The 21,186-nt window shown below is 39.4% G+C and overlaps 1 protein-coding gene across 1 annotated transcript in view; it reads left to right on the top strand.

Moving 5' to 3' along the window:
• Positions 1-19,997, top strand: part of LOC138200419 (contactin-associated protein-like 4) — a 95,689-nt gene extending 75,692 nt beyond the window's left edge. Inside the window, exons 17-24 of the mRNA XM_069153056.1 lie at positions 150-368; positions 4,723-4,962; positions 8,384-8,608; positions 10,194-10,327; positions 11,440-11,527; positions 16,605-16,820; positions 18,182-18,253; positions 19,090-19,997. Of these exons, the coding sequence (XP_069009157.1) occupies positions 150-368; positions 4,723-4,962; positions 8,384-8,608; positions 10,194-10,327; positions 11,440-11,527; positions 16,605-16,820; positions 18,182-18,253; positions 19,090-19,286 (1,391 nt within the window). The 3' untranslated portion in view covers positions 19,287-19,997. The remainder of the gene's footprint in view (positions 1-149; positions 369-4,722; positions 4,963-8,383; positions 8,609-10,193; positions 10,328-11,439; positions 11,528-16,604; positions 16,821-18,181; positions 18,254-19,089) is intronic.
• The last annotated feature ends 1,189 nt before the right edge of the window (positions 19,998-21,186 follow it).

Here is a 21,186-nt window from a genome sequence, read left to right as displayed (position 1 = left end):
TCAACCAGTTAGGAACAAGTCAAACTCACTCCTGCTGATGTGACATCCATCATCCATCCAAATATCCATCCAATATCTGTGCGTATAACTATAATTGTATGCGTTTCATTTCATCTGACGTAACTTCTGACTAATAATCTCCTCTCCAGCCTCTACGGCGGTGGTCTTCTCTTTTGACGTGGGGAACGGACCGCTGGAGGTGCGAGTGGAGACGAGCCTCCCGCTGAACGACAACCGGTGGCACAGCGTGCGAGCCGAGCGCAACGTGAAGGAGGCTTCGCTGCGTGTCGACAACCTCCCTGCTGCCACACAGGAAGCTCCAGCTGACGGGCTCATTCACCTGCAGCTCAACAGCCAGTTATTCATAGGTGAGCAGCAAGAGTGGGAATTATTGTTTCCATATGTCTTCAGGCACATGAGGAATATTTAAAGTGAGAACATTTTAAAGGTTACATTTTAGGGTTAAAGGCGTCAAGGTGAGTTTAACGTTATTGAGATTAATCTAAAGCGTTATGGTGCTGAAAAATTAACCTCATTAGCAGCTGAGTGTGAGTGATGATTGCTGCCGCGTCTTATCTGCTCTTGTCTCTGACTCAAACACTTACAAACGAACATGCCTACTAATTAAACATTTTTTTTTTAATTCAATTCAGTAAACACTTTTTGCCCAGTTTTCTGTGCATTTCTCATTAGATAGCACTGAGAGATAAACATTTTGCTGCCGAACCAAACAAGTCCCACGGGCGGCTGTTGGAGTTCAGCCAGCGGTACCAAGCAGCTGCATACTGTATGTCTGATTACAGTAAACTTCATCCTCGGAGTCCTTTATAACCCAGTTGGCTTGAGGTGCTTAGAAAGTGGGTGAGTTGTGTTAACAAGTGCTGCAGAGAGATAAAAAAATCTGCTGTACTTTATAAAAGCAGATGCTGAGTTGCTGCATTTTAAACACTGAATACCTTTGACAAGTAACTGGGAAGTGTGTGTATGGGTGTGTGGCCTATAAAAAATTGTACCTTAATCTTAACAAAGCCATTTTTTTATTTTTTGGCAATTGTACACTTTCTGCTGTGATCAAAATTACAAAGAAACTGACATAGGTGATGGTCACTAAAGGCAGAATTGTTTTTCAAATTTAACCATACAATGTTTGGCTCCAATTCTGACAAGCAGTTGACGACTGTGCTATTTTATCTCATGACACACTGACTCCTGTACCTTTTTGAATGAAAGAATAAGGCTGCTATTATTCTGTCATTCTTTTATCAGGACCAGATACCATTAAATACCTGTCTGTGACTCCCAACCACAAGTCTTTTTGTTCTGACTGAAGATGCTAAATCTTTCAGTACAGATCACAAACACGTGGTTTTATTCAAAACCAAATTAAAAATGTTCCAATGTATTCATGTACTGTAGTTTTTAGCAAACATTATTCAAACTGGAGGTAACTAGTGACTATTTTCACTGACGGACGAGCACACATCTGGACCTCCTTTGAGTTTTACACAAAAAGACGGAGGTGTATATGTGGCTGACTCAAAACAAAACTACACCACCGGTGTTCGTGGTAATGAAGGAACATGTTGCTGAGTGTAACAGTGTGGATAACTGATGTGTTTAAAACAGAATTTGAACAACAACCGAGATAAATAAGATATGTTAGGTCTCTTACATGGGTATGTTACTAGGATAAAGTCATTGCTTTTTCATGATATTACCAACTGTATCAAGCGAAGAACCAAACCTGACTGAATGACCGGCGGCGGCAACACTTTTTCTTTGTTTGAGAAGTTACTGTAGACATTTTGAACATGAACTTGACATTTCAAGCTGAGCATTTTGATACTAAAACTAAATATTTTTGAACTGACGTCCGTCACGAACTTCTCCACTGTTCTCTATTCCACTCTAAGTTCACATTGTCTTCCACAGACTTTTAGAAGTTTCATGCTGATCTGTCTTAACTGTTTTTGAGGGGATGAAAATCCATCTTGTTTTCCATTAGGGTTTTATCCTTCCGCAAATATGATGGACATTTGTTCATTTGTAAACACCCATTTTAAAAGGATCATCTACCAACAAATAATAAATCTGGAGAGATGGAGGTGAGAATTGACTGTCTGGCTGTGCTAAGATAATAATCCTTTCTGAACAGCGAGAAAGAAGTGACCATGAGTCGTTCTCCTTATATGGGCACGACTGTCCTGCTTGGTGTTTACCAGCAGTAGAAGGGGATTCATATGTTTGAATGAAAATGTGATTATAGGGATTACGAAAGAGGCTGTTTTTTGGAGAGAGTGTTTGTGTTTGAGAAAGTCTTGATTTACAGCACAACATCATTATTTCGGTATCTCTGCTTTCTTCCTGTGGAGTTATTGTTAATTCATAATGTTAGCAGCACAACCTCTGTGAAATCATAACTCACAATACTGCAAAGACATCTATATTGCTATGAATGGTGTGTCCTATTTGTAATATATACAATTTCCAGTGCACAATTTAAGATTGGATATTCCGTAGTTTGAATTAATAAGCCGTAACATTGCCTCGGGGGAATTGATATGACACAAAGTTACTCTGGTCGACTTAATTTATTGCAATGGGAAAGAATACATTTTTTTATCCACACTGAAACACACATCCTCGTACAAACTTTAGTCACCAGTTGTTGCACTGTTTTAGTGTCTGTGTTGGCTGAAGTGAACAGAAATGTGTGTTGATGTGTGTTACTTTGTGTTGCATTAGAAAACATATGGTCAGGAGAAGTCTGCAGATTTGAGTATCAGATCAGTCATGTGGGAGAGGTTGGACTGCAGCAGCTCATCAGTCCTGTGTATCACTGCATCCTTTCCAACTTTCTTTTCATCAAAACTAACATTTAGTGTATAACTCTGTAATACATTTCTGCGCAAATGCGTTTCCTTTTTGGGGGGTATGATATGAGCATGGGAGGCATAGAGTGTATATAAAAGTAGACGTAGCTCCCACATCTGAAAAATGAAGCTAATGCGGAAGTGCATTAAGCTGCAATACCACCGAGGGCCACTAGGGGTTGGCTCCAAAAAGCCTCCGGCCCCATAGACTCCCATTCAACTTCTCTCATGAAATTCAAACTTAATAAAATGTCTCCACAAGTTATTTCAGTGATAGCTAAAGTCGCTCCTTCTTATTACTTTTCTGGCAGTCCATCTAAAATTAATCTCGTCATCAATTAGAAAATAAGCCTCAAAAAGCCGTGTTTTTAGGATTGTGTCTGTTTGATTGACAGGCCTGTGGTGCAGTTGGTGGTAGTAGTATCACCGGGTTTCCTATCAGATCGATTCAGATCCCCCTGCTCTGCACCATCGAGACAAAGAGTAGCATCGTTCCATTTCTCATGCTGTTGTCATCAGGCATCACTGTGATTGGCACAGTTGTTTCAGTGCAGTGACGAAGAGTGAATTTATTATTTAGCGTACCCTTCGATTTATATTCCACTTCAACTTCAACTCTTTTGCACTTTGCCTTCAGCACTTACATGAATCAAAAAAATCTGGTGCACATGACTGCCAAGACCTACCACTTTGCGATTGTTGTTTCACTTGCACGGTTACATCAGGGCTCTGGATTATTTTGTGTTCTAACATCATGAAAAATTTATGTAACCACTTAAATGGCTTAAATTCTTGCTGTCATGCTGAGTTTTTCTTTTGACTCCCGCAGGACATCTTTCTCTGTCAGTTCCTGTCCTTTGTTTCTTTCCGTTGGTCAGAAGTGGCGTCGCTCAGAAGGCTGTTGTTGGTCTTTTCTACAACATTCACTTAGGATTTAATCCTTTTCTAGCTGTTATACTTTCTTTTTATAATCGTTTAATTCAAGCCTTTTCTGTCTAAATCATCATTAAATAGAAGTTCCCCTCGCTTGCATTTCATTCTGCGCAGTGGAACTTATCTTTACTGAGTCCTTTAGAATGCTTAATTAAATTTCCCACCCCGCGTGCTCTTAATGTGTTTTCCATGTTTTATAACTCTCGCTGCAGAAGAGAGCTTGAGTCTCACAGAGGTTAGTGATTTTGTGGAATGAAAAGCTGCTCTGGCTGAACATTTGAAGCAGCTCCAAACTCAAACTGCTAGAGTAATATTCTGCCAATTCCAATCTGCGAAAACAATAACAACTGTCATGCATGGATATAAAATAAGATGTCACCAGCTTGGAACTCCAGAGGACATTTAATTTTGCCAAGTCTGAACTCTGTGAGGTTGCTATATTAGACTGTTAATTGTCAGGTGAGAGGAGAAAGGGTTTCTTCCTCTTGCCTGTTAGCAGAAAAGAATGAATATCAGACATCAGATGGTTCATCAGCCTAGCAGTTAGCCAATAAACAGATAAACCAGTGCTAGGGGGGGAGGAGGGGGGCCAGTGTCTGTGCCCTGCAGAGCAGACATTACCTTGTTGTGCTGCAGTGGCAACATGTGGCTGTCAATCACGATGTAGTGCAGAGAAGACAGAAAAATTTATAGATTTATGTCACGCTGGGACAGAATGAGAGGGGGAGAGTTGCCATCACTGTTAGATTGACAGGGTTTGTGCCCAAATAGATGATTTTTATTTGGTGGACAAAATAGTTTTGTAACTGGGCTGTAAATGGGCTCTAAATGGCCTTGACTATTTGGTGTCAGTCACATCTGTCAACAATAAAAAGGAGGACAGGTCTATCAAGTGTAATTTATTCTTTATTGGCAGGAGGCACAGCATCCAGACAGAAAGGTTTTCTGGGCTGCATCCGCTCTCTGCAGCTGAACGGCGTCACTCTGGACCTGGAGGAGAGGGCGAAGATCACCCCCGGGGTCCGACCTGGATGCCCGGGCCACTGCAGCAGCTACGGCGTGCTCTGCCAGAATCAGGGTCACTGTGTGGAAAAGGACAACGGTTTCTCCTGCGACTGTGGCCAGTCTGCCTTCACTGGAGCCTTCTGTCATAAAGGTACAGACACCGGAAATACGCAGAGCCAAATTGATTTATTGATGCTCTGTGCCTTAACATGGCAACAAATGATTTTGATATCAATGGACAACTTTTCCTTACTCCATTTTTTAATGATTCAACTATTCAATGATTTAAGTGTCAAGGGATTTTTAGAACCAAAAGAAACATGAACTTTAATCATAGATAAAAAATAATATTATTTCAAATCTGTAAACTTCTGTCCACCATAAATCTCAAGGTCCAACAGCCTCCAGACAGATTGACTAATATTTGACAGATCAAACTGTAGCAGTAAAAGCCTCGAGGGAAACATGGTCTGATATCATTTTGAAATTTAAAAGAAATCGCTTCAAGTCAGCTCCTTCACTGTTTTGGTCCCCACAGCTTCGACATTTACATTTTCTTCTGCATAAGAGATGATAGCGTATATATCTTACTCTGCCTTCCTTAGACACAGACCTGTAATGATACTCATGCTGAATTATTCCAATAATGCTCTGGATACTGTATCATGCCAACTTGGTATCAAGGCAAAGCGTGAAATAGACACACCAGTCCACTTCAGGAGAACGTGACATAACCACGCTTGGACTGGGCTAAAATTACACATTTTGTAAACGTGAAACTTACACATGGAAATGTCATGTGACGCGTGGTCATGTGACCAGGATTCCCGCAACAGAGGTTTTAAGACAAATTACAAATAAATGATTAAACATCCTGTATAATACTCCTTTGATATTAAAAGGGACCTGGTTGTAACTGTAACATTCATCTTTAAAAATTAAACCAAATATATTTAAACACTTGTGAAGTAAACCATGGTGCTTTTATCTTTCTCAATATAAAATTCCTACCTTACTCACTTACAAGTTTATATCCTCCTTGTTTCTTTATCATACGTTTTTACACCTACGCCGGCTTATTTTCACTTCTCAAAACTTACTTTATTACTCTAATGTGGTACCACTATAATATTGGTGTTTATTTGAACAGCAGCTTATTTCCATTGCTCTTTATTGCATTTTATTTTGACAGCTCAGTGTGTGCATCCCATCCAGAGGCTCTCCAAATAAAGAGGAAGAGCTCTGTTTGCCAATTTGAGGTGGCAGTCGCAGTCAGTGACATTTTTTCAACCTCTCAGACGAATAACGCCTACATCCCATCTGCTGTTGTGAAAGTGTATGTGAAGGTCTTAGCACGGAAATGTCTCATTACTACACACATTTAGCCATTTTTAGAACTGGATTTTATAGTATGTAAAGAAGGTAATAGCCTTATCATTTGTTACTTACTGTTTCTCACGGCTCCTACAGTATGCCCTTTACAGTGACGGTGCAGCTTTACCATTTTTTTTGTAGGTCCTTGAGTTCAGACCTCTGTAACCATTGATTTTACTGGCTGGAACAATAACTGCTTCAAACTGATTTTATCGACTGTAGTTAGCTCAAGCTTGTTTGTTTTAAGATGAAAGCCTTGAGGATGAAGCTGCATATTTAGGGATAAAAGTTAGTGTTCCTCCCCAGCTGATGATCAATTTAGTAGATGTAGAAATGAAGAAGTAGAATTGTTGTTTTGCTTCTAGTTTTAAGCGTAGTTAGAAGGAAATGTAAAATCAGACCGTTATTGCTTACAGAGCTTTGATTTACGCTTTAGTGTTTGTATTTTCACGTGAAATGTTTCGCCTTTAATGTCACATCAGAAAAGATCAGGACCAAGATTGTAACACTATTCAGAGTGATGAGTTTGAGTCTAACATTCGGTATGGCAGGACAGAACTGTTTACCTACAAGTCTATTCAAGACAAATCACGTGTTGTAAATGAGCCCCACAAAATAATGTAATATAAAATTTCTCTGGTCTGGGAAACAATCCAGAACTGTAAATAGAAATGTCGTTAGTGCATTTTATGTCTGAACAGACGAACGCACTGTTTCATCCGTTTGTAACACGTTTGTGGTTTTGCAGAGGGTAAGAAAAGCTTTGCAGTTCTGAGTCTATTAGCAGACTATAGTTGGTAGCAACTCAATGTTTTGTACCTCATCCAACCTCTTTAGATTGATCTCACTCGTTCAGGCCAATAACTCGCATAAAAGCTACAAGAGGACTAGAAATGCAATCAGTTTTGATTCACTTGTTTGGTTCATGTGAGCCCAAAGACATTGAGATCTATCGTACCCCGGTGCTTCAGTGAAGAGGAGAGAGAGCAAAGATCAGCACAGTCGGTTACCAGACATTAGACTGACCCTCACTGTCTGTTTTCTTCACTGTCTGCACAGCTCGGGCCTCTTGACACTCGTTTTGAGTGGGTCATAATGAAACCAGTCTGTGGGTTGAGCAATGGAATTATCTTATAAGGACTCTTCTAGCCCACCGTGTCTCTGTGCTCACTATGGGGTGCTTCAAGGGCTCGTTGGACGGAGCGTTTAAAGTCAAGATCATGTTAAACTCAATCAGTGCTGTCAAAATATATTATCCAAAAAGTTTAAGTAGTTAATTTGCCAAATAACCCACAAAGTAACAAGATGGATCATCTAAAACATATTTTTGACAATTTGTGTTTTACGCTAATGATCATAATTCCTTTGTCTTTGTTTTAGTGCTTTGAATGTGCATGAAATATGAAAGAATATATTTCCAACTGGGGCACTATTAACAAATTATTTAGGTCTGCCAGATTAGTTTGTTGTTCTATTAAAAAAAAACAAAAAAACAAAAAAATGTGTCTTGATTGGTGAGGCATTTTGACAAGACAAAATCAAGGGACCTGGGACCACAGAAAAAAGGCTTGTTCACTGGTCCAGTCTTCTAAAAAGAAATACATGTATTTGTTACAGCATAAAATATGTTTTTAGAGAAACACGATGCCACCGTTTATTTATTCAACCAAATGAGAAAATGGTATTACTGAACTGTAAAACAAACACAGACAGCATATTTCATTGATTTATCTTCTATATCTCCGCATATCAACTAAACAATGATCAGACATGTCTATCCTTATTTTAGTCACAACTTTTACTTTAGTCTTGGGAGAAAACATGCACAAATATTAAAGTAAAAAGTAACTCACAGCATGGAGCAAGGTATGTTGACTTCATTAAGATTTAATCAAAGCCACAATATGTCCCCAAGTCTTAACCAAAGTGCTTCTGCCACCTAATCCTAATTATGTGAGACAGCATGCACACCGTGGTCTGTGGGTTCACAGTACTGTGCTTTGAACACCCACCATCCACCTGAACCACCTCAACTTTCATATGTTAGAAAATATTGTATCGTAGCACCATCTTCACTGGATGTTATGTTTACCCTCAAAACAGAATTGGCAAAGCAAATTAGAAATGTCTAAACTTATTTCGTACAAAAATGAGTCAGCTCCACCACTGACACCCCACACTAACTTTTTAACTCCCAGAGGTTTCAGCCAGCTTTAAGTCGACAACATCCATCACCTACATCCTCAAGGAGCCCTATGAACAGAGCAGGAACAGCAGCGGCTTGCCTTCATCAATCTACTCGGATATCACACTGAGAGGAGAGAACATCTCCCTGAGCTTCAGGACGAGTCAGAGTCCCGCTCTGCTGCTCTACGTCAGCTCTTTCTACAGAGAATACCTGGTCCTGCTCATTAACAAACACGGTGAGGACACTCAAATGGCCTTTTTGTCTTTTTGTTTTGTTTCAGACAAGATTACTTAATTTGAATTCTGTAACCCTTTCTCCCCATGTAATTACTTTAGTTCAGCCTCTCCTCTCCCTGTGTTTTTTTTCCTCCCTCTGGATTCAGCCTGTCATTTTCTGCCACCTCCTTTTCCACACAGACAGTTTAACAGTGTCAGGTTCAAAGAAAACATTTGGTGCAGTTACTATGAAATGATAATTCTGCTTTCAGCGGGGATCCTCCTTTCATTGTTCTCAATGTGGTTATATATTGTATTCAAATTTTGATCTCTCACATCACTGTGCAGCTTTTCAGCTTCAGTGAGGGAACACTTCCAGTATTCTTTGCATAGGATTAAAGGATTTTCCATTATCTACTGTCAATAACTTGTGGAGTAGAGTTCAGGTGTTGGAGATTTTATTTTGCAGGGAAACAATATTTGCCCTCAGAGAGCAAAAAAATTCCAAAACCTCCGATTAACATGTTTGGCTCTATGTACCAACCCGTTAAAAATACACTGTTTATATCACCGTTATGAAAACATTCAGCTTTTTTAATAACTGAGGGGAAAGCAGACATATTGCAGATTTTGAATAGCTGATCAAGCCATCATCACATATCTACACTATTGTTGAATTAACCAATAAATCCCAGACAGCGGTATCACTTGACAGACAGACAGACTTTACTATCCAAGTCTCTCACTGAGAGCATGAAACATCCCGTGCCCTCTTGAAGACTGTTTTTATGAAGATGTGGCCTTATGATAACAGAATTGCTCCCTATTAGTGTGCATTGAAAACAAAAAAGTGAGTCTTAATTAAAAAATATGATAAGAAATAATCTTTCCTAAAAATCCAAACACATAATGCCCTTTCGTTTCTGTTTCTCTGTGAAGCCTGCAGACATCTCCGAACATTCAAATTATCTCAGTGCCGTGAAATTTAAGTGCAACAATGTAAAAATTTGGTAAATTAATTTTATATCATGGAGTGTCATTCTCAGAAATAAATTATTAAACCTCACAGTATTAAATGATTTGTAGATTCTGAATTCAGCAGCTGGTATCTTGGAACAGTCAGATATGTGATATGAAAAAAAAAATTCTTGGAAGGAGTGAATACTTATCAGTAAAATGGCTTAAATTATACACCAAACACCAGTTTAATTTAACCTTGGCTCCAACTCCAGACGTTTTTGTATCAAGCATCAACATTTGTAAATTTTAGCACTTTAATATCTTTCATTATTCACGGAAGGGGCTTTCATTTGCCCTTTGTGGTCGTCAATAATATTTTTTAAATCTGAATCTTCATAGCAGTTGCTGAAATTTTCTTCAAGCAAAAAAGAAATATCATGATCATAGTTTATGCAGTAGTTAGTTTAACCTCCATCTATAAGTCAAATCTCCCACACCACTCTGGTCTGCATTAATCTGATGAACCATTAACATAACTAAAATAACAAAACAACTATCAACACGTGGCAAAAAAAAAATTAACTGTTTAAGTCTGTGTTTGCATCAACGAGTACAATTGCACTGCTTTGTTTTGTGTTCGTAAAGATGAGCTGGAACTGAGGTACAAGTCACACAGCAGCAGGGATGTCGAGCTGTTGAGTAGCCGAGTTGTGAACCCTGCTGATGGGCGTCTGCACACGGTGACCATTAGGCGACTGGCTGACACTGTCTCTGTGCAGGTAAACACACCGAACGGATTTCATTTTTCACCTCACTGTCACACGGATCGGGGTTGTTTTTAGACCCAGGCGAGCTCGGTTGTCGCCACTAGCAGGAAAGACGGCAAAGAGGAGGGCATTTATTATTTTTTCTTAATATTCGATCTACCTTTAAATATCTGTCGCGCTAAGATCCATACTGTGCATTATATTGTTAGATAAACCCAGTTCTCACACTGTGCTGAAAGGAGTCAGACTGTAAGCAGGGAAACATTTGTAGGCAGTCGTTGAAATTGTCCGCAGGCGCTTATTTTGTGGCCCAGCGGTTTATTCTCCTGCTACAATTGAATCATGTCTACAGATGTATGCATATCCAGCTTACCTATGTTACATGCAATCATATCATAATGTGATCCAATGTGGGATGTAATGGATGTTACAGTATGTGCACAGTTGGGTCCCAAACTCGTGTCAACAGAAGGTAAAATAATAATTCACAGGAATGAGATCAGACAGACTTTTATATATCAATACCTCCAGTAATTATCTGAACCACAAAATACAGAAACAGCATCGAGTAGTTTTAAAAAAAGCATCAGAGAGCAATCATGAAAACGATGATATTACAGAAGAATCTTATTTAGAAAAGATCATTTCCCCCATAGGCACCATGTTGCTTCGGGGAACAAAAATGTCCAGAAAGGGTCCTGACCATGAGGATGCTTTTGAAAACCTGGCAAAATAACATTTTATAAATGGTACATTTCCTCTCTGTTTTCAAGCTACTTTCTGTTGCACAGCTTTCTGTAGTTCCACTTAATTTCAGCTTGATCAACATTAGCAAATGTCTTATTGATAAATGACACTAAAGCCCAACTTTATGCTTTTCTGTGTCCCACAAAGACTCAGGTCTATGGGTTCAAGCTTTGGGGTTGAATCTCATTTGAATATGCAGATGAGACTTGAGGTTGTGCATCTGGCTAAGTTTACATGGCCAGTTGCGCGCCTCTCTGCAGCCATTTGTCGGAGTTTCTTCACGTAACAGTGCTCATTTAAAAAGTTAATATTGAGAACTTTGTCCTTGACGGTTTGTTGTTGTTATCAAGGTTTGCTTAACATATATAATCTTTCAGATTGACCAGAATGCCAGAGAGGACTTCAACTTGACATCAGATGTCGAATTCAACAGCATCAAATCTCTCATTCTGGGAAGAGTGCAGGGTAAGTGAGGCTCTCCTCGAGCAGACTCCAGCACTTAGACAGACTCATTTGAATAACAGCACTGAGACGTTTGGCCTCATGCGACAAAACACTGTTCTGCAGCCTTCTGCTGTTTTCTATTCATCGAGTTGGGTGAACCGGAGGGGAAGCTGCAGCCTGGGTAACAGCTGCGATGCTTTTTAAAAAATCAACTTGACATCCATATTCAAATGGTCACAAAGAGAGCACTTTCATGCAAGCGATGCAAAACGAGAACAACCTTAGAAATGATTAAGGTGAAGCCATCCACTTAATTCACTCGTTCCGTGGGATTAGCTGCATTTTAGATCCATATGGGTGGGTAAAATGTTTGTGCAAATGGCGCCGTTTCCACTAATGCAGGAGTCCAGACAATACAGTACATGTTTGTGCACTTTTTTTCTGTGTCATCAAAGCGGTGAGTAATACAGTCTTCATATCTGTCTGACTGAACGAGGCTTCAGACAGCTGTAATGGTAATAACTTCAGAAAAGGTCCTTCACTTTGTATGGTAATGAGGAGACATTGAAAAGAACAAATTACTTTGAAGATTGGAGTCAGCACCCTGCGATTCAGCATAACAACCAATAAGTCTCGCCTGCTGTGGGTGGGGTCAAACTAAATCAGGAAGTCAGACAGTACAGTTCACCCCCTCTCTGCAAGGCAGAATATTGTACTTCGGCATCACTCCTGTTGTCCTCTTCAGAACTGATCTGTCTGACATGGCATTTCTTTAAAAAAAACAAAAAACACTAATATTTATTTTTACATAGCATCATCTGTGACACATTGAGAAAAAAGCTGTAGCTATAAACATGCTGAGAGAAATTCTCAATTAAAAGCGGTTAGAAATGCGCAAGAACTGTGGATTTGTTAATAAATCTCAGCTTTTTATAAAAACATGTGCATTAGGGTTACTTTATCATTGATTGACACTGGCCCTAAAGTTGGATTTATACTTAACACAAGGGGTCAATGGCAATCTCAGATGCCTGCGCTGTAATTTTTAATTTATAGTTCAGTGTCAGATTTTACCCATTTCAAAACAAACTAACAGTTAAATCCAGGTAATGTCTATTTAGCCTTGTTTAATTATTAAATATACTAGAAAAATATAATTCGTTTATTGTAAAAGAGAAGCAGATGCCACCATACAGTGGTTAGCTTGAAGATGAGAAAGCTGTGTTTGGTTTGTTTTAAAAGAAGCGTAAAAGACACCAAAAAGAAATAAAAACTAGCACAAAAATCACAACATATTTTGTCATCTATGAGTATTGGCTATTGTCATGCATTTGTCCATGCACCCATTCAGGAGCAGCAACCTATCCTAACCAATATTGCTCTGGAAGAAAAGTACATGGTTGTCTATAGCAGGGACAACTAGCTGCTAATGGAAGCTAAAATCCACTTTAAAATAAATAAATAAGTAAAGTATTTTTGTGTTAAACATGACTTGTTTAGCTCAAGTAAAATGCAATGAACTGGAACCTTCCCAGAATCAGTGAGAAGTAAAATTAATATGCAGAAATTGGCTCCAAACTGTAATTTAGCAAATATTTTGAAAATCCCAATTACGAGGAGGATGAGCGGTTTGGAAACCGCACTCACTAATATATTCTAGTCTTGAAACCTCTGGACTTTAAACAGAAAGTTCTGACCATGAAAAAAGAAATCGGCATCACCCTCAACTCCAACCAGCACACAGTTCACATGTAAGGAACTGGTATAAATTGATGCTGTTGCTGTTTTTAGATTCACCTGCCTCGTTTTTTTCTTCCCACCATAGACCCAGATCATGTTAGTGTGTGACCCACATGCCCCCCTGCTAAGCCAGAGGACTCAGACAGTCATATCAGTATCAGAGGAGCCGCAAGATAGTTGATATACTGTCACTCCCTGCCAGCCCTGTCATCCATCAGCCGAACTAATGGACCAGGAAAGAACGGAGAGACTGAGATGCTCACAGGGAGAGATAGGGAAGGTGATAGGGAGGAAGGGTGATGGGAGACGGGCCTAAAAAGGTGGACAGTATTCTTTCAGCTTAGGACTCCAAGGCCACGCTGTCACTGTTGGGGTTTGGCTGCGCACACAAACATCCAAATCCTTCTTTGTGAAGTACTGAAGCAACAACATCCAGCAAAAGGAGCAATTTACAAAATGCACAGGAGTTTTTGTTGAAAGAAAAAAAATTCTCATCCTACAATCTCTTCATTTTAGTTGTTCAGGTGCAAATTTTTCTGCTTCGACTATATTTTTGTATATTCTTTTAATCAGAAAATCCAAAAGAGCAGTGTGTTAGATTTTGTGGTGTGTAGTGGTCGGGTTTTAGATTACAACTCACCAAATACCGCTCATCTCAACCTCCCCTTCCGAGATTGAATCTATGGCGGCCGTGAAGCTCACAACAAACAAAAGTCTCTGGAACACACTGCCTGCCCGGTGTGTGCGTTACCTCCTTCCACTGAATCAATTAGTTTCTTTTTGATAATGGCCATCAGTATAGTATTTTTGAGGTCCGACAAGTGAATAGTTGTAGCAACCCTCGTTCATGGCGAGACACATAGAGGCATTCACACCAAGACAGAGGAGTGATACCGGGAGGGAGGGAGGGAGGGAGAGAGAGCACCGGGAAAACCCCTCCCTTCACCTGGTAGAGTGTCACAATGATATAATTAGAGCCCACACTGGGCTGGGTTTTTTAAATGATTATACAGTACAAATGTGATCACTGATCTTTTTCGTGTATATCTTGGTTATTTTATAAATGGCGCAGCGTGAGACGCAGGTGAGTAGATATGAAGGCCTCACTCTATGGTAATGAAAATAACAGTATATAGTTTCACGTATACTGAAAACATGATTATGAACATTAGATTCCTTTTCTGCCAATATAACCTCCTAAATCCAACACTTTTAACCTTTAACATACAGTAGTTGCATAAACTTGTGTGCATGTGTGCTGGGTAAAGAAAATGTGTTTTCAGAACCAAACGCTCGGGCCTGCATGTGCTTCAGCCTTTATTACAAAAGTGTAATGATGAAAGGCCGAGACGGAGACAGAGTGTGTCTTTGTAAACAACGAAGAAAGGCTATGAAATGTTAATGCAGATAATCTACCACTACAGCTGTTACTTTAGTTTTTCTCTGATCTTGGAGACTAGTCCATTGATCAGCATGTGTCATGAAATATATAAATCAAAGTCGAATAATTCCCGGCTGCTCCGAGGGATAACATTCAATTTAAAGCTGATCAAACATGCAGATAATAAACTGCCCTCTCCAGCCAGGCCACGCTGCAGTGTCCCCTCTATGTGGTGAAAAGTTGTCTCTCTCTGGTAATAACTTAGATGAAATGATGTGCTGCGTAATCAAATTGCACCGCAGGAATAATTGTGCTTCATAGTGACATTTATAGCTGCTTAAGATTTTATTTAGCACCTGCTGTCACAAATAGCGACACTGTGAGTATATTAGCCACAAGCAAGACTAGCTGGGAGTTTCTTACGGAGGTATGCACACACAAAGTGAGTAATTCCAAGAAGTCACTGCAGATATATTGCTCGCAACACGCATATGCATCAGATGCATATTAAAAAGCTTTTAACTCTTTATTTCAGTGCAAGCGTTAGAACCGGGAAGCCAACAGTAAATTTGTTCTTTATTACTTGACCATCATGGGTCCATATCTGTCGAAAACTAAACTCCACAGAACTTTGCTGTGGGTATGAACCCCAGATTATCAGTTTCAGAGTTTTTTAATTACCCTTTTGAACTCACAAGACTTTAAGGCTAGAACCTCCAGTTGCATCCAAGCAATATTATGTAAAAGGCAGATTGCCAAGAAAGTCCAAGGTGAATAAATCCTTTTAATTTTAATGACCCAATTGACCTCCCTTTAGCACCATTATTACTGGTAGGACAGTGCATATTAGTCTCCATTTCAGGGTTCTTTAAATTTATCGGCTACCAGGTTTATTATTGCTGAATGTGGCATTTTTACAATCAAAAGGAAGCCTCTATTTCAAATAAACTGGCCAACGCTTTCCCGTTATTTTCATTGTATTGCATTTTTATTGTAACACTAGTACTCAAAGCCAACTGGTTGATTGACAGAAAATGAATTACCATTTCAAAAACTGATTAAGTAATTTTCTTTTAATGAAAAATGCTAAGATTTTCTGATTCCAGCTTCTTAAATGTGAATATTTTGTGGTTGATTTTGTCCTCCATGATAATAAACTGATGATCTTTTGGTTTTGAACTGTTGGTCAGGACAAAACAAGACATTTTAAGCTGCACCTTGGGCTTTGGAAAACACTGGTATATATAGGTATATATATATATATATATTTGCCTTTATTTGCAGCCCCAATCATTAAAGCATGCTCCCACAAACAGTCCCATGTCATTTTTAAACCCTGTTTTCAGTCTAAATGCAACATAATAAGAAGCAGTAAACAGTCTATGGTTAGATCAGCCACTCTCCTCAGAAATGTTATATTCATATTGATAATGCAGGACATGCCCCTTATATGTAGCATGACAGAACAAAGTGTTTGGACATGAATCGTCCACCATCAAAGTCCATCTCAGGCCAACAATTTACGTTTTGTACATTTTTACTGTATATATGTAATCTTTTTTTTTTTTTTTTTTAACCTTAAACAAGTGTTGCATTTATCAAACTTTCCTTTGTCTAAACCATATTGCAATTGGCATGCATGAATACTGTAGGAATAATTGTTTCAAAGCTTTTAACATTCAGAAACTGTGTATGAACATCATGTGTGTTTTTTCATTATCATCTGCTATCAGGGTTGTATTTGAATAGGGAGTATTTTCAACAAGTTCATCCTACTTTGTTTAAAAATGGATATTAAAATTACACTGATTAAGCCACGGATAGAGGCACTTATCATCGCAACAGTAGTCACATCAAGATAAACGTAACACGTATCACTGCTGTATTTTTAATGGCTAATTGGATTGCACTGATAGCAAATCTGTCCCCTCACTCTGTCTCTCTGTCTTTGTGTTTTCCCTCTCTGTCTGTGTTCAGAGTCTGATGGTTTGGATGCAGAGCTGGCCGGGTTGGCCTCTCTTGGGTTCACTGGTTGCCTGTCAGGTGTTCGTTTTAACTCCATCAGTCCTCTGAAAGCTGCTCTGCTCCATCCTGACAGCCCAGTTTTTGTCACCGGCCCATTGGTACAATCAAGCTGTGGTTCCTCCTCGCCAGCAAATCCCTACGCAGCAGAAACCACACACACCTTATCAGGTACAAGGAGCAGACTCTGCCCTTATATCTTATACTATATATGCATCATATATTATTGGCTAGCCACCCCACTCTCTACCGGTGGGATAATCTGTCTGGTACGCCTTAATATTATTCTTATGGCTGTTCATTAGACCCTCTTATGGGCTCATTAACCATCCTCCCCGGTAAGCAGACAGAGTGATGGCACAGCGACAGATGAGAATAGTCAGACATCTGTAGTGAAGTCATTTAATGCTGTGCTGAGACTTTCTACAAGCTCTGCAGTGACTGATGGTTTACACACCACTATCTATCTCTATGCTCTTTTACTTATTCTTTCTACTTCTCTTGCTCTATTTTTTTGCCTCAGCACAGGTCAAAGACTTTATGTTTTCGGGTTTTCTATCCATCTTTTTTCTCGCAACCACGATATCTCAAAAAGCCTGCGGAATTTTTTTTTAACTTGGCACAAAAGTTCACTTGGTCCCCAAAAATGAACTGAATAGATTTTGGGAGGCAAAGGTCGAAGTCACTGTGATCTCAATTTGACCCAGTCTCATTGAAATTTAATCTCAGGATTGCCTCAAGGGAATTTCTTCAAATTTGGCACCAACGTTCACTCGGCTTCGTGAAGGAACTGATTGGAGTTTGGTGGTCATAGGGTCAAAGTTCAAGGCCACTGTGACCTCACATCCCTCTCATCCAGCGGTCCCATTCTCGTGAATGTGATATCTCAGAAACGCCTTGAAGGAATTTTCTTTTGATACAAACACTCACTTCAACCTAAGGATACACTAATACAAAAATTTAGGTCAAAGGTCAAAGTCAGCCCTACCTCACTTTCACCAAAGCTCGTGAACACAATATGCCACGAATGCCTGCAGGAAATTTCTAATAATTTAGCACTTGGACTCAAAAATGACTTATTACATTTTGGTGGTCAAAGGTCGAGGTCACTGTGACCTAACATCCTTCTGATTCTTGTGAACGCCATATCTAAGGAATGCCTTGAGCGACCTTCTTTGGCACAAATGTTCACTTCTACTCAAGGATGAACTGAAGAGATTTTAATGGTGTCCTGGGCGTCCATCGAGATAGAAACTGTAGTGATGGTATAGATCGTACCCTTCCTCGATCATGCTAAGCCAGCTTAACTGACTAAATATGTGAACACGTTAAGAATTCTTTCAAAATCTTCATTATATACTGTATGCTGTGTCAATTTGGACAGATACAGATAAAATCTACAACCTGGTAATCGGTGACATAAAAGTTTGAGGTGGTAATTCTACTTATAAAATATTATTCTGTCTATAAAATTCCTTTCTCATTTTTACTCTCTTTCAACTTCACTCTTTCTTCTTTGTCACTGTACGCAGACCAACCTGGTTCTGTGGATCCAGGTCAACCTCTTGTCAACACCATCAGGAGTGACTCAGCTCTAATTGGAGGTAATGCTACCTACCTCTAGCCTGGCTTCATCCACCTCTTGCTCACAGATTTAGTCTTCTCTTTGATTTTGGTCTGGAAACCCTGTTCACATGAAGGTTGTTGGTTAAGTGCAATGACGTAGAATTATACCCCTTGTTTCTAATGTAGTTCCAACAATAGGGATGGTGGTATATGAACAGCAATGCTAGAAAACAGACGAAGTGAAGCTGGAGCAAGAACAATGCCTAAAATCAAATGCTCATTTACCAACATGTCATTGCACTCTGCTGACATTGAGGGACAGTGTCTGTTGTTTGCACCTTGGTAAATTGCGGTGTACAACATACGGCACGTGGTGGACAATGCCGATTGGATAAAGGCTGCTCCAATATTTAGGAAATTATTCAGAGTTCTACACCTGTTAGGATGCAACAACTAAAAACAACCTCCAATGGAGCGTGTCCAGACCCAGATGTTCACGAAGGGAAATTGGGTCTGGTAATGCCACTCTAATCCATCTCAGCAGGAATAGTTTAGTACATTTGACAGATCGCTGCTCTGTGACCCTTCCAGTTTGAAATTTATGTCATGCACATGGGTACCCTAGAAACCTGATGACATGTTAGGGAAAAGAACATTTTCCAAATCTTCCAGGGGAGACCAGGTTTCTTCCTTTAGAAGTGTTGTTGGGAATATTTTAGAACTTTGTACAGAACGATGGTTGCCTCTTTGTTCTAGCTTTATACAGCCAAGAGAGTGGAATCACATGAAAGATTATAAATGTGAGCCAACTTGTGAAACAATCATTTTAAGAATTGGTTCCAAAGTTGTTGTTTTTTTATTTTGTGGTTTCTAGGGGTGATCGCCGTGGTGATTTTTGTCAGCGTGGCTACACTGGCGGTTATGGCCAGATTCATATGCAGCAGGAAAGGGACGTACCGGAATCAAGAAGTAAAAACAGCACAGCCCGAGGACGTCCATGAATTCCCGTTCAGCAGCCAGGCGGACTCACCGGGCGCTCCCAGTGAAAACCAAAAGGAGTATTTTATTTAGCAGGAGCCCTGACAGCACAGAGCGCCATGCCCTGCCATGCGCTCAGTCCTTTACAAGAAAACCCAGAGCCCCTCAACCACTGGAACAAGTGGGTGAGGAAGATATGAAGAAACAGGACTACTGATGATTTTATCTTTTTTTTGTAAATATTGTACAATTTGATAAAACAAAAATAATAATCTGGCACATGTGTTGGACCCTAAAAATGAAGCTGCTGGTGCTGTCATTTTTGAGGATGTAAATATTTCAAAATGTACAGTAACTGGTGATTTGTGTGCTTATAACTATATTTCTCTGCCATTCTGAAATGTTAAAAATAATTTATTAAAAAAGTATAAATGGAGAATAGATGTGATGATCAAAAAATAACAGCTTTGTTCAAGTTAAGACTTTGGGTCTTTATTTCTAAGAAGCACTTTTCTACAATGATGATGAACCTTCTGTGAAATTTGAAATGTCAGAGCCATATGGTATGTTTTAAAACACGGGAAGACAGACTGGAGCCAAACCACAGTCCTAGAATCAAACAAAATGCATCTGTTATAACTGAACAGAATTTCAACACCTGCTGTAAATATGAAAACTAAAATTAAAAGTCACTCTTAAACTTTATGTCCACACTTTGTCATTGAATTAGTCAGAGAGCTTGTATGCTTCTCACTGTTCTTTTTTTTTTTTTATCATGACCAAAATAAAAGCTTTACAATGAGATCAAGATTTTTTTAAATACTTTTACTTCCTGCATGTACAACCTGCAGTGAGCATTCAGCACCAGGACTCTCAAAGTTGCTTTCAGCAGCTAAGTTTTAAGCAGGATGGACCAATAACACGCCAACTGTCACCTTTCTTGCTCTGCAGACATTTAATCTAATTGAGCAGTTTTTGTTCTTTCTTGTTTATTTCTCTCAAATGCTCTGTCATTTCAGCCCGTTCCCGTGTCCACACAATTCGAAGGAGGAGGTCGGATAAATCTGTATTATATAGAGGGTGACAAATCCACGGGGGGGGGAAAGGTTCTGGGTGATGTCATGGATTAAACACAGAACTTTCACCTAGAAGGCATGTGTTTTAACATTAAGGCAAAAGAAAGCTGCTTCCAGCACTGTGAGTTCCCACAGTACAACACAGGATGCCAGAGTGAATGCGCACAGTTTGATAAAAAAAAAAAAAAAAAAAAAAAAAAAAAAAAAACAGTCATACGTGACTCACACTCTCTCACACACACACACACACACACACACACACACTCTTGAAGATGCTAAGGTGTCATGGAAAGGCTGGCAAATTTTTTGTTCTTTTTGACATAGCATGTGCTCTGAAGCCTCGCAAATTAAGAGCACACAGCTCTCTCTCTGTGTGTGTGTGTGTGTGTGTGTGTGTGTAGCCTAAAGCCCAAACACAAAACACCTGTGCTAATTACCTCCCTGCCTGGCACTGTTCCCAGAACCACTCCCACTATATCACCTCTCCTAAAACTGACACTCTAACCAAGCACTGCTAACACACTTATATATGTAATGTACTTATTTTAACTCAAACCATGGTCTTTTCCTAAACCTAACCGAGCCATTTTCGCACCTAAACCAAAGACCCCTTTTACATTTATCGCCAGCAGACTTTGACAAAATGGCAATATTTGACACTCTGGGATTAAAATGGGTTATTTTCATGTAAACAAATGCCTCCTTTCAACTCTTTAGCACAGTATGCCCATAGATGGTTAATGGAAGCATATATCATTGTATCATCTTCTAAACATCTACCGATTAAACATTACATTACATTTTTCTTTTCTTGGATGGTTAACATTAGAAAACAGAGAATACCACAAACCAAAACTAAACACACAAATTAAGATAAATGACACCACAGCAACGTACACACTGTTGGAATGACAGAA

The sequence above is a fragment of the Embiotoca jacksoni genome, unplaced genomic scaffold (assembly GCF_022577435.1).
Source record: "Embiotoca jacksoni isolate LCO1_2020_lvr unplaced genomic scaffold, fEmbJac1.0.p SCAF_19, whole genome shotgun sequence".
Lineage (NCBI taxonomy): Eukaryota > Metazoa > Chordata > Actinopteri > Embiotocidae > Embiotoca > Embiotoca jacksoni.
The sequence above is the reverse complement of the archived record's forward strand: the minus strand, read 5'-3'. Positions and strand labels throughout refer to the sequence as shown.